The 16,161-nt window shown below is 44.8% G+C and overlaps 1 protein-coding gene across 1 annotated transcript in view; it reads left to right on the forward strand.

Moving 5' to 3' along the window:
* The first annotated feature begins 1,242 nt into the window (after positions 1–1,242).
* The window catches only part of LOC137900236 (FRAS1-related extracellular matrix protein 2-like), a 49,742-nt gene continuing 34,823 nt past the window's right edge, over positions 1,243–16,161 (forward strand). Inside the window, exons 1-2 of the mRNA XM_068744297.1 lie at positions 1,243–6,214; positions 8,513–8,602. Coding sequence (XP_068600398.1) covers positions 1,243–6,214; positions 8,513–8,602 — 5,062 coding nt within the window. The remainder of the gene's footprint in view (positions 6,215–8,512; positions 8,603–16,161) is intronic.

Here is a 16,161-nt window from a genome sequence, read left to right on the forward strand (position 1 = left end):
CAGGGTCATTCTTTCACCGGCCTAATGGATGATGGGCGGTTTGTACAGCTTTTATTTTTCCTGCTTACTGGAAGGTCGACGTGTTTCAAGGGGCCACATTTATCTGCTTATTTGCCACAAAATAAGCAGAATAGATAAATAAGTGCATGAATAGAAAGTAAATAATCCAGTTTTTCCTCTGATGTTTTGACTTTTTTTGAAGCTTGTCTTGAGAGAGCAAATGAGGGCAAACACAGGAGAGGATGAATAAACCAAAACGGAGCAGTGGCAGACATAGTCCTGTGTTCCTTTATTTAGTTCATAAAGTGTGTCAAATTTTCTGAACCACACACTAAATATATTTAATCGCTATTTTGAGTTAGTTAGTTTGTTTCATTGAATAGTCAATATAAATACATTTAAATTTATGCTTGAGTCTCAACAGATTTCTTTTCTTAATTTGTTAAATAATGCCAGGAATTTCAGGAAAATTGTGTGCAAAATCATCTTTAATCACTAAATATGCATAAAACAGCTTTTATCCATGCACGGATCATCTATGATAATGTGCAAGAAAGTGATCTTAGTCATCTAATTCATTCTATTTTAGAATTTTAAAAAGGTAATCATTTATGTTTTTTTTTTTTTTACCCTATTCTAAGTTAAATGTGCCTTCAAAACATTGAAGTAACATTGCTAGTGGAGTTAATTCAGGTTTGTCTTCATATTATGGAACACAGCTGTCCTCTGGTTGAAAGAGTATATTATCTATACTACACGGCTGGATGATCTGTGTAAGAGAGAATTAGTGCTCGAACAAGCTCTTCTTCTTCAGGGAAACGTTATTTACAATCCATTCTCATATCTTGCAGAGCGCACCCCGGACACAAGAAGCTCAGTAATTGCAGGGACTGTAACGAATCGCATCAGTGTAACGCAGACCGTCTTCCAGTCCTCGCCTCCCCCCCCCCCCCCCCCCCCCCCCCCCCGTCACTCTCGGCTGAACTGTCCAATCGCTGCGAGGCTGGGACAACAAGCCCTCGCTGAGCCTCCAATACGGCGCGTCATGGGCGGCAGCGCCTTTTACGCAGGCTCGCAAGTGTCTGAAGTTAAAACTCCTGCGCGCTCTTCTCGCGGAGCATGTTGAGGGTCCGGTGGGATAGATGCGTGGGAGCCTTCGTGCAGACATCCAGCGGACTTTAATGATTCTTTTATTTTTTTTTATTTTTTACATCGCCTTCACAGGGCGGCTGATTTGCCAAGATGTTCCACAGACTTCTCCTGTGTTTGTCGGTGCCGTGCATTGTTTTCTCGCAGCCTGACAGCGCTGGATTATTTTACGCACTGAGATCCGAACTATCCGAAGACGCAATCTTAGTGGCCAACAACGGGATGCGCGTGCCTTTCGGGAGATCGGTCTTCATCGACCCCGTCAATGATTTAGTCATCCAGACGCAGCCGGGAGACCGATGCAGCGTCACCGTGCTGGATGACGCCCCGCCGTCACGGAGACCGGGGCATCTCTCTCCCAAAAAGTTTCCGTGTGATTTCGGCCCGCACGACGTGACGTACTCCCACTACGGGTCGAGGAGTCCGGCCACAGACAGAGTGCGGCTGCAGCTCAGGTATGACGCGCGATCCGAGACCGTTATCATCCCGTTCGTGGCGCAAGTTGAAGTAGTTTTTACGCAGCTGGAATTGCTCACCAAAAACTTGCCTCTCACCGTGGATCACCTGAAAGGGATCAGCGATCCCATCGACGGGAGGATTTTAGAGTTTACTTATGACAGAGACGCTCATAAATGCGAGGTGGCCTCGCTGTCCGGCGGCAGCGCGCCGCCCAGGTACGGGAGGCTGATCGATGGGGGGGCTCTTTCTCAGATGATGGACTGTGATGAATTCACACAAGCCGCTGTCCGCTACGAGCACACGTTTGACCTGAAGTCTCCAAACAGGGACTGCGTCCCCATGGTTGCGGAGCTGCATGACAAGGAAAGCAACCTGCTGAAACGGGAGTATTTCCATCTGATGGTTCGCATTAAAGAGGGGGAGGAGAACACCCCCCCCAAGCCCAGCTTTGTGTCCATGATGATGATGGAAGTTAGCCAGTTTGTCATGACCGCGCTCACCCCTGACATGCTGGCTGCTGAAGACGCAGAGTCGGATCCAGACGAGCTTATTTTCAACATCACCGCTCCCCTGGCTTACGAGGAGGGCTACATCGTCAGCACCGATGACAGGAACCTCCCCATCACGTCCTTCTACCAGAGAGACCTGCGCGATCTCAAAATAGCTTACAACGCCCCGGCCTTGGACTCGGACACCGAGCGGATTTTCCAGCTCGAGCTCGAGGTGGTGGACGCGGACGGGCTCGTCTCAGTCCCCTTCGCCTTCATGATAGTTGTGAAGCCAATGAACTCCCTGGCACCGGTTGTGACCCGAAACACGGGTCAGCTACTCTACGAGGGGCAGTCCCGTCCCCTCTTCAGCACCCACAACCTGGAGATCAGTGACGAAGACAACCTGGACTTCGTCGCCATCACCGTGGTGGATGGGCTGTTCCACGGGGACCTCACGGTGCTGGGCTCTCGCAGGAAATCCTTCACGCCCGCTGACCTTACCGCAGGAGTTGTCGTGTACCGGCACGACGGCAGCGACACGTACAGTGACAGCATTATCTTCAAGATGTCGGATGGAAAACATGAAGTCGAATTCCTTTTCCCCATTACAGTGGTTCCGACTGATGATGAGCCGCCCATTATAAATGCCAACACTGGCTTGGTGCTGTTCAAAACCCGCATGACGCTCATCTCTCCCCTCGCGCTCAGCGCTGCTGATATCGACTCTGAGGACTCGACCATTAGATTCACCGTTGCCCCCCCTGCTTCCACCGTTGGCGCGGTGCTCTTGAGGCAGGCGGATGCCCCGGAGGACCCCTCGACGTGGAAGTTCAACGCTGAGGATGAAGTGTACGAGAAGGAGGTGACGGAGTGGCTCCAGAGGGACATTACCGACGGGAAGCTGTTCTACAAGCACACGGGTCCTCACAACACGGAAGCCGTCACGGATCAGTTTGTTTTCACAGTTCAGGACGACAACGACCCCCCGAATGAGTCGGAAGAGAGTGCGTTTGTGATCCGGGTGTTACCCATAGATGATGTCGCCCCCGAGTTATTCCCAGGCACGACCTTGCATACGACTGTCCAGGAGTATAAACTCACTCACTTTAGCAAAGAGGTCCTGCGCTACACTGATTTGGACTCTGAGGACCGTGACCTCAAATATACAGTTATCCGGCCCCCGACAGATACAGATGAAAACAATCCGATCTCCTTTGGGTCTTTGGTTCTGACAGAGAGTCCAGAAACGGACGTGACTGAGTTTACGCAAGCTCAAATCAACCACCACAAGATCTCGTACAGCCCCCCAGATGTTGAGCTTGGAATCACAGCCCACGTTGTGCAGTTTCATTACACCGTCGAGGACACAGCTGGGAACAGTGCAGCGGGGGCTTTCACCATCTACTTCCAGCCTGTCAATAACAAACCCCCTCAGGTCACAAACACGGGCTTTACAGTGTTTGAACGCGGCATTCACGTCATAAGCATCGCTGAGCTCGACGCCACAGACCAAGACACTCCAAGCGAAAAGATCAGCTTCACTCTGAGCCAGCCCCCCAGACATGGCCGAGTCCAGGTTGCATTCACTGACCACGAGAAAACACGGGTTTTCAGTATCAAGGATATCTTTGAGGGGAAGATATCATACATTCATAGTGGGGAGGAGACGATGAGCGATGGATTTCAGCTGGATGTTAGTGACGGGATTCACATTGTGGCTGTGATGGTTAAAGTTAATGTGAAGCCCGTCGATGATGAAACGCCAACCCTCAGCCTGCCCCCGGGAACAATCGGCTCCCATTTGGATGTGCTGGAAAACGGAACCACAGAAATCACAACTGACGTGATTCGAGGCCGCGATGATGACACGGATGACCTTCGGCTGACCTTTATTGTGGAAGATCCTCCGGTTATGGGTGAAATATTGGTGAACGGCATCGCCGCCACGATGTTCACACAGGCTGATATCATTAACGGTGTGGTTGTGTATGCGCACACCAGTGGCGAGGTAGGGCTCACCTCTAAGCGGGACGGCTTCAATCTGACTCTCACAGACATGTCTGATGATTGGACAGTCGGCGGCAACAAGGTCACCGGAGTACGAGTTGGAGTCGCCATCCTTCCTGTTGACAGCCAGGCCCCTGAGGTCAGACTGGGGATTCGATTTAGAGTCGCTGAAGGGGAGAGACGCAGCATTGGCCCTCAGCATTTGAACGCCGGCGATAACGACACTCCAACAGATGATATCCTTTGCACAATCGTCGCCCAGCCTTCCGCGGGCTATGTGGAAAATGTATCACCTGCCCCGGGCTCGGAAAAGTCCAGATCAGGAACGGCTATCAGTGCTTTTACCCTCAGAGACATCAGAGCTGGGAATATCTTCTATGTGCAGAGCATTCACAGAGGGGTAGAGCCAGTGGAGGACAGGTTCACATTCAGGTGCTCTGATGGCATCAATTTAGCAGAGAACCATTTCTTCCCAATTGTTATCATCCCGTCGAATGATGAGAAGCCAGAGCTCTGTGTGAGGGAGATAGTCGTGATGGAGGGGATGAACGTCGCCATCGACACTACGATCCTGAACGGGGCAGATGCCGATATCCCGCCAGGGGAACTGCTACTCATCATTTCTGAGCCTCCCAAACACGGTGCCATTTTAAATCAGCTACCCACAGGCTCGGTTTTGGTGACTAATTTCACTTTGGAGCAGATACGGGAGGCATCAAGTATTATTTATGACCACGATGACTCAGATACAACTGAAGACAGCTTTGATGTCACGCTCACGGATGGAACGCACTCCGTGCACAAAACAGCCACGGTTTTGATTGTCGCTGTCGACGACGAGACCCCCAGGATGCTGATAAATGACGGTCTGGAGGTGGGAATTGGGGAGACCAAAGAGATCAACAGCAAAGTGCTCAAAGCTACAGATTTAGATTCAGACGACAGTTTGCTTACATATATCATCCGATTTGGTCCTGGTCAGGGCCTCCTGCAGAGGAAACTCCCATCCGGGTCCCTGGAGAACATCGCACCCGGAATGAATTTCACCCAACCTGAAGTCGACGCAGGGCTCATAAGTTACACGCACAATGGCCAGGAGGGCATCAGGGACTTAGTTAAATTTGACATCACAGATGGGATGAACCCACTTATTGATAGTTACTTCTACATTACTGTGGGCAGCATTGACCGAGTGTTTCCTGATGTGGTCAGTAAAGGCGTTTCTCTGAAGGAAGGTGGTCGAGTTACTTTGACCACAGACCTGCTCAGCACAACTGACCTCAACAGCCCCGATGAGAACTTGGCCTTCACCATCACCATGCCCCCCGTCCGAGGCCACTTGGAGTGTACAGACACTCCCGGGGTTCCCATTGCGTCTTTCACTCAGCTCCAACTGGCCGGCAGTAAGATTTTCTACATCCACACCTCTGATGACGAAGTGAAGCGGGACAGTTTTGAGTTTGAAGTCACGGATGGCTACAACCCTATTTTCCGAACGTTCAGGGTATCCATTGTCGATGTTGATAATAAGAAACCTGTAGTTACTATAAATAGTTTACTTGTCACGGAGGGGCAGATTAAGCTGATCACACCATTTGAGCTCACTGCGGAGGACCGGGACACGGCAGAGGAGCTGCTGAAGTTCACCGTCACCCGGCTGCCTGTCCACGGGAAGCTCCTGTACAACTGGTCCACGCCCATCACCAGCTTCACCAAACACGACCTCGACGAGAACCTCATCAGCTACAAACACGACGGAAGCGAATCCTCGCAGGACTCCTTCTCCTTTACCCTCAGCGATGGCACACACGCTGGGTTTTTTGTTTTCCCTGACACTCTTTTTGAAACGAGGCGGCCCCAAACCATGGAAATCACCATTGCGGCCATCGACAACGGTGTCCCCCAGATTGTGGTGAACAAAGGTGCCCCCACCTTGAAGATGTTGGCCGCAGGCCACCTGGGGTTCCCTATTAGCCCCAAAGTGCTGCGAGCAGAGGACAGGGACAGTAAGCCAGCCTCCCTGGTGTTCCACATCAGCGCTCAGCCCAAGTACGGCTACATCATTAACGTGGGGCGAGGAAACAACTCTGTCAACTCATTTAGTCAAGGTGAGCTCTGAAATAATGATTTTTATTAAGTGTTGTTCGGGGGTTGTGGTAAATAACTACACAGAGGTTATTCCACTGTCATATAATCTCATCGAATGACAGTTGCATTTTTGTCAAAATACATTACATCACTGACTCGTCTTTAAAGATTTCCAAAACTCGCATTATCACTTCATGACATTTTGCAAGAACCTAATTTGCAATCTGATTCTCTTTAACCTCAGACATGAATACCTGTATCAAGCATCCTCAAAAAGGGCAAGTGAGAATTATTTTCCACACTAGATACCTAATGTTTTAATTCATGGAGTAATTATGTGTGTATAATGTGTGGCGAATGCAGGTTTGGAGTCTGATTTTGATGTGCCTTGTTCATCAAATCCTAATTAGCAGACAGAAAAGTTAGAGGCTTGATGTTTCGCCAGTGTCTTGGAGATGTGAGGAATGAATAATGTATTATTTTTGCTGTCCCCGGGGCAAATTTTCACTTCTGATGCTTTCTACAGCGGTTTGTTAAATGAAGCAGGACAGGAGTAGAGGATTGTGTGAAAAGGTCAGTGCAGACCTTTTAGTGACAGGATGGCATTTGAGTTGCGGCGCACGGTGATGGTTTGACCAAGTCGGCCGTGTTCAAAACGATTTATTGCAACTTGCGCAGCCCTCGTAAAATGCCAAAACTTTACGTAACCCCAAGACGAGAGGCGAGAAATACCACCTGAAGGGTGAATTTACAAATCGTTTTGCAGGCGATAAAATCCCGCCGCTGATTTACGTTTAAAGCAGTGCAATCAGTGCAGCATTTCATTCCGTACTGGAGCAATTATGAGAGACAAGTAAGGAAATTCACCACAGCTTCTGCATAAAAGCACCAACAGGGCCTGAGAATACGGCGTGAGATAGGTGATCTTCAGGCGCCGAAGGAGACGGGACACTTCTGACAACCTCTGTGCCGCAGATGAGACAAGAGTGCGGTGAGAAAGAGAGCAAATAGGGGCATAAGGTGGGGGGGCAGATAGAGCAAGTAAAGTGGAAGAGTGCAAATGAGGCAGGGAAAAGGGGGGGAGGTTTGGGTGGCATGAGAGAAATAAAGAATGAGGGGAAAAGGGGCGTGAGAGAGTGACTGAGTGAAACGGGGTCGTCAGAGAAACCAGTCAGGTGAAAGAGACAATCCCTTGCTCTTTATTTACTCATTCCATTTCCAGGGCACATCCCATGAGGCGTTCCCTTTAAATATTTGATGACCGTTGCGCCCCTGCTTCACAACGTTGACTGATATTTGCGAGGTCCTTAGGTTCAAGGCTCTGCCACGCCATGTAGAGCATATATTGTTTTTGTGCTTTTCTCTTCTCTATGATTAGATTACCACCCGCTAATTGAAAACACGAACCCCAATTTGAGTAGCATCACGGTGCGGTGTATAAAATGTACAGTGGTTACGCTGTTACATTTTTATTTATTTTTTAATCCATGTCTCACTTTTGAAGGGAAGGAGGAGAGACAAGAAGCCACCTAAGAGGTTTCAGATGCGTCCCAGCCAGGAGTCAAGGGTTTACACTTTTATGAACCTCCTTCCGCAGCCATCTATTATTGAAGGCGATGGTTTGCAGAGGCCAAGCCCTTTCACAGCCTCGATGATTTCCCTGTAAGAAATGTCTGGAGAACGGTGGGGGGGGAAAAAACAAAATGCATGCGGTGGCCTATAATTCAGAGCAGGTAGAAAACAGCTGTTTAAGTGTCTGTGCCCATCGCAACCCTGTTTTTAACATTCTCAGCCTCCCTGTCATTGAAACATTTATTGTCACCTGATTTTCTGGGCTGGCGACACACAAAAAAAACCCATACGGTTCGGGATTAAAAATGTTTTTGGTGGGTTCAGCCAGGAGCTGCCTTGGATTTGAGGATGCAGCCTAATCGCCCTGGCTTACGGATGCATGACTTTCAGAACGCTCTCTGGTATAAAGTATTTCACGCTGTGCCGATAAGGAACAGGATCAGTAAAGGCCTGCTGTTGAAGCGTTGCTGAAGCCTTTGAACACTTCAACAGACGTGTTTGAACAAGCTAAATGACCACAATACAATGTGTTTTAGGCTTTTTGTGTGGCTCAGCATGATCATCAATGGCTAATTGATGCACAATATTTAATGAAGCCATCATCCAGCTTCAAGTCGGAGCAAAGGAGATTGCATAATATTTCATCACGCATCATCTCACACTGACGTTTGCACCTGCGTATAAGGCGTGAAAAATATTTGCTGTTGTCATTTTATTAAGTCAAAGTTACTGTTTTCTCGTGACAGCGGATATCGACGACGTGAACGTCTGCTACGTATTACGGAAGGAAGAAAATGCTACTTCCGATGCCTTCCATTTCTCCGTTGAGGATCACGGTAAGATTTCATCATTTTACCTTTTATATCTGTACTAGACTTCCCTGTTCTTATAGTTCAATAGTCTTATACAGTTGCACTGCTTGAGCAAAAAAAAAGGTCCTGAACATGTTGCTGAATGACATTTGCACCAAAATGTTAAAAGCTACCAAACTGACTGAGGTGAAGATCAAACGTGTCCCTTTGTGGGTCTGGTATTGCCTCTAACATTTAGACTCGGGCGATTGTGCGCCTCGTCATCTTGAGTTCCTGAACAGGTGTCAGGGTTCCGAGAATCTCTCTTTACTCACACAGAAACTCACAGCTCTTAACTGTGATGTCAAGAATCGCATTTCGGCTCCGAGTGAATTTTTGGATCGTTCCTGGCAGGTGATGCAGCTCTTGCTTTCATTCATAATCGCTGAACTATCCCACAGTCATCCCTCTGTCATCTTCAGATGACTGATGTTTGCAGCGTTTCCATTTATTCCAGCACATTGGGGTTTAGTGTCGGAGCAGGATAGTTCTGAATGCGCATGCACACGAAAGATGCCACATCACATACAAGCGATCGGACATGTCAGGTTCATCAGAGATAGGCGCCTTGTTTTTCAGATAAATGTGTGTTATTTTCATAGATTACTGATTGATGAGACTCCCTGTCTGCTATGTCAGTACGACTGCAGGAAGTGTCAAGTACAATTTGTATAATTATTTGCTGATTCAAGGCTGATTTCTCTAGATTATAATTGTTGTGACAGCTCAGACAAATAAAAACGTTCTCTTACTGCTGGAGTTAAAAGCTGCTACACCAGCTGATTGTTCATAAACGGCGCTGATTTTGGAATTTTAACTGGCTTTTCTTGGTTAAGGTTTTCATAGAGCCATTAACCAGTTTAGCTTGAAGAAAATGACAACCTGTTTTCATTTTTATGAGAAAAAAAAAAATCCTCCCACTTTTGAGCAGCACCGTCACCACTGTGACTTTGACGTCTTGGTTTATACACATGAAACGACTGCTTCAAATCCTCCACATAGCGTGGAAGCACGACGAGATGGTTCATGTTGCAAACAATAAGGCCACACGAAGGGATTGCTGTCGATGTTTTGTCAGCAACACACCCCAGGGGCTGAGATATAAATCACATATTAGTAGAAGGATTTGTAACGCAGTGCAGTACTTTAAGTGGAATGGTGGAATAATTAGACATCTAAATATCATATTGAAGAAAGAAAATGCTCTCAATGATCACTTTCATAAAACCTTCACGTTGGGTTTAAAGTGTCGCCACAATTCCCGCGCTGGTTGTCTGCTTATTCCTCGCTTCTCTTCTCTTTTTATTCTATTTATTTTGAATGAAGGGACAGGTGTTATTCCTTTGTCTGCTCCCAGTGAGGGAAAACAATGAATGTTCATTGTAATGTGTCTCCACGTACAAAACCTCGCTGTGTATGTTCACATTGGAAATGACATAATTGTGCAATTTATGCAGTTGTGACAATTAGTAGATGTACTTTACATTACAATAAGTTGTAAACAGGTGTGCACTTGTGTCTTGATTGGACACACGTTAAAGGTACAGGTTGCATTTGGAACAAATCTTCCTCCTGTGTGATCAGATGATGGAACTGCATTCATTAAACACTAAGCACTCATGGAGCAATTGATGTAGAGCCTCGTAAGCCTCCTATAATTGGGGTATGTAAATTTAATGGACTTCGTGGAGAAATTCTCTGACTTTAATAACATTCTGAATCAATCCCTGATCTATAAGGCTATGCATCATAAATTTGGAGATCACGGGTAGTTTTTCAAGGTTATTACTTGCATTGTCAGTGCAGTATTTAGTCTTCAGTTGTCGTAGGAATTGATATTTTTACAGTTAGATTTTCATTTGCTCCTCATTTTTCAAACTATTTTATGCCTTGATCGCTTGTGAAATGTTCCAATCACCCTATAGGTCATGTATAGCACTATTTGTTGTCTACAATGGTTTGTGAATTAGCCTTAGACCCAGGTTTTAAAATATATATATATATATTGTGCTGCTATTGCTCTCAGAAACACGTGCTGCTGCATAGATAAATAACATATTAACCAAATCAGGGCATCCTTCTCTACGAGCCTCGATTATCAGAAAGTGAGCTACGTGTTACTGCAAAGCATTAATGTACATGCAAGTAAGTACAGTGGCATGTGTATTATTAAGATGTGCTCAGACACTTACCCAGATGTGCGCTGGTGCACATACACTCACACTAACATCCCACACATGCACACACAGCAGAGCACCGAGGGGATAGCTGTAGGCTAAGGAGCGGATAAGCCTCCAGCACAAAGAGGTGTTTGATATTTAAGAGCCCAAGAAACATTGTGGCTAATGAGAGCCCTGGGCGTTTGAGCTGGGCAGAGCTCCAAGGCAGCCACTGGTAATTCCATGGCCCGATTACAGGCTCATCTGCAGGGGAAGAGTGGCAGGAAGCACCTCCTGTCTCGGTTTAAGACCAGCAGGATCACTGCAGCTAAGAATGATGGGCTGGAGCATCATTTGTTTCCCAGGCTTCCATTTGGCTGCGGGACGCTCAGTTATAAAGGAGCAACTATCTGTCTGCCATAAATCTCAAAAGGCATTCATAGATATTATTAAAATTGACTCTCCACAAGCATTTAGCAACAGTTTTACTGGATCCATTCTATTCTCATTTTTATTGCATGTGTTTTTTTTATGTAGATTTCATGTCTTCACAAATATCTCTTGAATATATATAAAAAAAGCTTTGTGTTCTTCACCATAGAAGACCAGTTGTCCCTACAGCCTGTTCTGCAGACGTGCTGTTTCTCCATCGTCGGTCTCCGTGACGCGTGCCGCTCTGTGGTGCTACTTTGATTTTCATCTCCTCGGTTTGAAAGGCTTTTGTTTCATGGAAACCAGTGGCAACACTTCAGATGCAACGGTCTCCTTGTGGTCTCCTCGTCTCTGTTAAATATCTCTGCATATGCTGCACATGAGAAACTTTATATACATTTTTTCAATTGGATGAAATAATCGGTCCCAAACAAAGGAAAAAAATCAGCTCATCTTAAAACGACTTCTTCTTTTTTTTATGTCACCAGTCCTCTCATCGCTCACCTTCAGTGGCTGAGTTTAAATGTGAAAGAACTCAAAAAACAAGCAATGATATGCTTTAACTGGCTGCATAAATGGCCACAAACCGAGCATGTTAATCCCTTTACCTTCTGGTTTGTTGTTGTTGTTCACACATCAGTGCAGCAAAGCAGGGCGATACACTTAGCCGGGACAAGCCGGCTGGTGCATCCCACGGGTTAAGGAGAGGATCCTATTCATCTGTCAGCATTCAGGAATTTACTGTCATTTACCTCTCCCAGGACCAAACTGTCATTCTCAGATCTCTTTGGATGTCTTTGATTAATTTTCCATTCTTTCATTCCGCACTCTGCATCCTCACTCATTACACGTTTGTTTTTTTTGGGCTATTTTCGTCTGTCTTACCTCCTATCACTGTGCCCTATTTTCCTGTCAAGGTACAGTCAACAGTTGTAATATTTTTGCCTCTCTATTCTTGTTTAATGTCAAATCACACCACAGTTTCTTTTGGGGTTTTTTTGCAGAGTGACTCTGACTCTGTTCCCGACATCAGCATCAGGTTTAACTGTCACACCCTCCCTGTATTGCATGCACAAAGACATCATGCAACTGTGAAACTGCAGAGATGCACACTTACACCTACCTTGGGCAAGACACCCTTTCTGCCTTCCAACCATCTCCCTTTAAGCAGTGCCCAAGGTCATATCTTTGAAGACATCAGTGGAAAAAACCTCATGATTATTAAGAATATTACAGGAACTTCAAAGGACAGAGGACCCACTGCCCCAAATGACAGTTTCTAATGGTTTCATGTGCGAGGTGGCTTGAGGTATTCATGTTGGCTCTTGAATAAAGCAGGGAAACAATGCATCATTCTCTCGCAATGCGACTTTTATCTTCATAGAGTGGGTGGGGAGACAAAGCACACGGACTTCACGTCCCCTGTTGCCCACAGGCCTACGTAGATACACATGTACTGCATATACAGTATGTACTGTAATACTTGCTAATGTAAACAGTAAATCCAGATTGATTGCTGCATCTTGTTTATCATCAATTGAAGTACGGTAACTGTTCAAACAGCAACTTAATAAATAACCTAATACACACACCGCTTCTGGAAATGAAAGAAAACACACATTTGCCATCCAGGAGGAAGCGCTAATCGTCGACCCTTTTCTGGTGTCATCGATTAGCATGCATTTATATTCTGGATATTGAAGTTTAATAGTTTTCTATTGTCTCTGTTCAAGTAGAGCTTGAATACTGCCTTGAAAGTATACAAATAAAAAAATGCCACCTTAACTATTTCGATTACAAGTTGGTTCCTGCTGTTCCCGTATTTTCTGGAACACTGGAGATTGAATGCACAACTGCAGGAAAAAATAAAGAGGTAAATGACACAATAAAATGGCACACACACTACATTTAGCATTACAAAGGCTAAAGGAAATCTTTCAGTAGAGTTGCATCTGCATCAGATTGCCCTTGAGCGGAACAACATTGTGCTTGACTTTGCCTAGAGCCACAGCTTCCTGGTCAGCTTACTGATATCCTCCCCACACCTCAAGAGGTGTCCGATACAGCGCTGTTCGCCTTGGAGTTAAGTGTAAGTGCTGTGACAGACACACAGTACAAAACACACAAACATAATGCTATTGCAGAAACACATGGAAAATGACCTGCTTTCACACACACACACACCCACGTGGGACAAAAAAAAACTGAGCGTGCAGAAGCCATCATGATCCTTTCCATAAGTTGCAAAGCCTCCCAGAACCTGCAATGCATCTGTCAAAATAAACTAACAGGTACTGAAACATCATGAGGGGGAGTGAGGTGTTTGTAGTTTGTCAACCGTCAGGATTCCTGTAGAGAGGCACTCTTGTCAGGAGGGTGGTGTGTGTGTGGGCTTCTCTCACCGCTGAACACGACGAGAAGTAAGTCTATTTTAGCAGAGTCACAGTGCTTCCTTCACATGTGTTGCAAAAAACTGAGTAAGCAGAGCAGATGTAGGGATTACTCGCTGGCTCAATGATTCTGAAAGATTTCATGGCAACAGACATCACTGCGTCTCCCAGTTGCATATAGCCATTTGCTCTGGGACTCGGGGACTCGCATACATCGGCGGTGAAGGAAGTGCGACGCCAGCAGCAGAGTTAGCTGTGCTGAGGAACGGATCACATTGTCTTTGCTATGAAACATTTCATCTGATTGATTTCGTTAGTTTTCTTTATGGCGACTATCAGATGTGTCGACAGCCTGGACTTTTTAAAGACTGAAACCAGTCTTGTACTTGTATTTTGAATTTACTATTGAATATATTATTGAGTAATCTGTATATATATATATATATTGGAATAAAGTGATGTTTCTGCCACAGTACATGCTTCGGCTGTCTGTGCCATCAAGAGCGGCAGGCTCTAGAGGTGACTGTGTAGTTCCATTCAGAAAAAGTGCCTTTGGTCAAGCCAGTTTTTCTGTTCGTGCATCTCATACTTGGAATTCTATCCCAACCACGATACGTGAACTCCTGACTCTGACCTCATTTTCCAAACAATTTAAAGCATGGCTATTGGAAGAGCAACATTGTAGCCACAACCATGCCTAAACTTATATTTTTTTTTACCGTTGGCTAATTGTTGGGGTACAATCCGATCATCCTCATTATTTTGTACTATTTAGTATAACTGTTCTATTTGTTATGACTGTTGTTTTATTGATCCTGTTGTTTTATGTTGTTGATGTAAAAGGGACTAAAGATGGAAATTAGCCATTGGCTACAATCTTACATATTTACGTGTAAACGTTCATGAATATGTATTGTCCCCGTTTAAATAAACTCAAACTCAAACCTTAAACTGCTGTAGGCGCTTGTGAGCGTGCGCCACGCAAACCTGGCTCGTGCTTATTGTAGAAGTACAAGACTCTACTGGGAAAGCATTTTTTTCAAGGAATCTGTCATGAAGATTTAATGTTGCAATTTTGAAATCGTATCTGCGGTCAGGTTGCAGGATGAGAGCCCTGTGTCTATATTTGCCGTGGCTGTGAGTATTTCAGTCTGAAGATTTCAGTCCAATTCTGTTCTTTTCCCAAGAGGGAAATTAATGGTATTGTTCAGCTATATATAGCATACAGTGCACAACATAACATGAGCAGTGGTGTGAGGATTATGAGGTTGGGCTACTCGGCATGCTTTATATATAATAAACGTGTACTACATGCAGGATATCGGGGCAGGATCAGACAGTATTATGTTTCTACACGTCACCATAGGTTCTCTTTGAGTGCTCCGAAAGTTATAAAAGTGTCTAAAATGTCTGACCCACCCGCCATTCATTAGTTATTTGTTTGTTTTAATTAGTAATAGCAATAATACTACTACTAATAGAATTATTGGTTAAATGTTCATTTCATATACTATTTGTACTTTACTCAACAGCAATTGATCATATTCTTAAAAGATCACAAAATGTTTGTGCCGCCACTCTTCTGTCATCTCTGAAAAGTCAGCTTTTCAGAAAACTAACAAACCCTGATTTATTCTCTGGGGCAGAAAATTTCTATCTAATCCAAGTTGTTGTTTTTTTCTCAATCCTGAATCACTGCACTCTTCACTGAAAAGAATTCTATGACGAATGCTTATCTAAAAATCTCTAGCTGAAGATGTCAGATGTGAAAAAGCATAAAACAAACGACAGCCTTTGAGATGCAGTAAAGAAAAATGTTAATTTCTTAGATTCAGTACAAATATCTGAAATATATTTGTACTGAATGTACCACAGTGAAAATTTATTTTATTAACTGCTAAAGTGTAAACGCGGTTGCCTGTGGGACTCCGTGGTGTCGTTACTGTTCCAGAAATGCTCTTCATTCCTCTTTCATATCAAATGTCTCGTTTTTTCTTTAGCTCCATTAAACATGGCAGCCTTGTAGACTCAAATAAATATAACTCACTCTGAATCATATAATGATTCTGCTTCTTCTTTGAACTCTTTTTTGTTTCACCACTAAAGTCTCTTGACATTACATACAATAGATGCTTCTGTCTGGTGCCTGGAAGCGTTTGCAGCAGTGGTGCAGATATTCAGGCCAGTGTCAGGATCAGAAACACTTTTTGTTTTTTGCTTTTAAAATTCGGATTGTAGAAAGTTTCTTTCGCAGGCTAACGATCAACCCGACAGCACATGTCTGTAGAAAAGCAGGTTTGGAGAGAAGAGAGAGGAGTTACTTTGTTTTAGTTACTTCTGTTACTTATTGTATAAAGATATGTTATCTACTAGAAAATATAAATATTGCTTCCTTTCTCTGGAAAACAACCCGCATCCTTTTATTGATGTCACAGCTACTCTGGAAAACATGTAGAAAAGTTTTATGGGACTTTTTAATCATCATTTTCCAAAATAAACTGAAGGAGTTAATTAGTTAATATTCTCACAAGTAATAAACATCCATCTCCATATGACAGGTAGG

Source organism: Brachionichthys hirsutus, chromosome 10 (genome assembly GCF_040956055.1).
Source record: "Brachionichthys hirsutus isolate HB-005 chromosome 10, CSIRO-AGI_Bhir_v1, whole genome shotgun sequence".
Classification (NCBI taxonomy): Eukaryota; Metazoa; Chordata; class Actinopteri; order Lophiiformes; family Brachionichthyidae; genus Brachionichthys; species Brachionichthys hirsutus.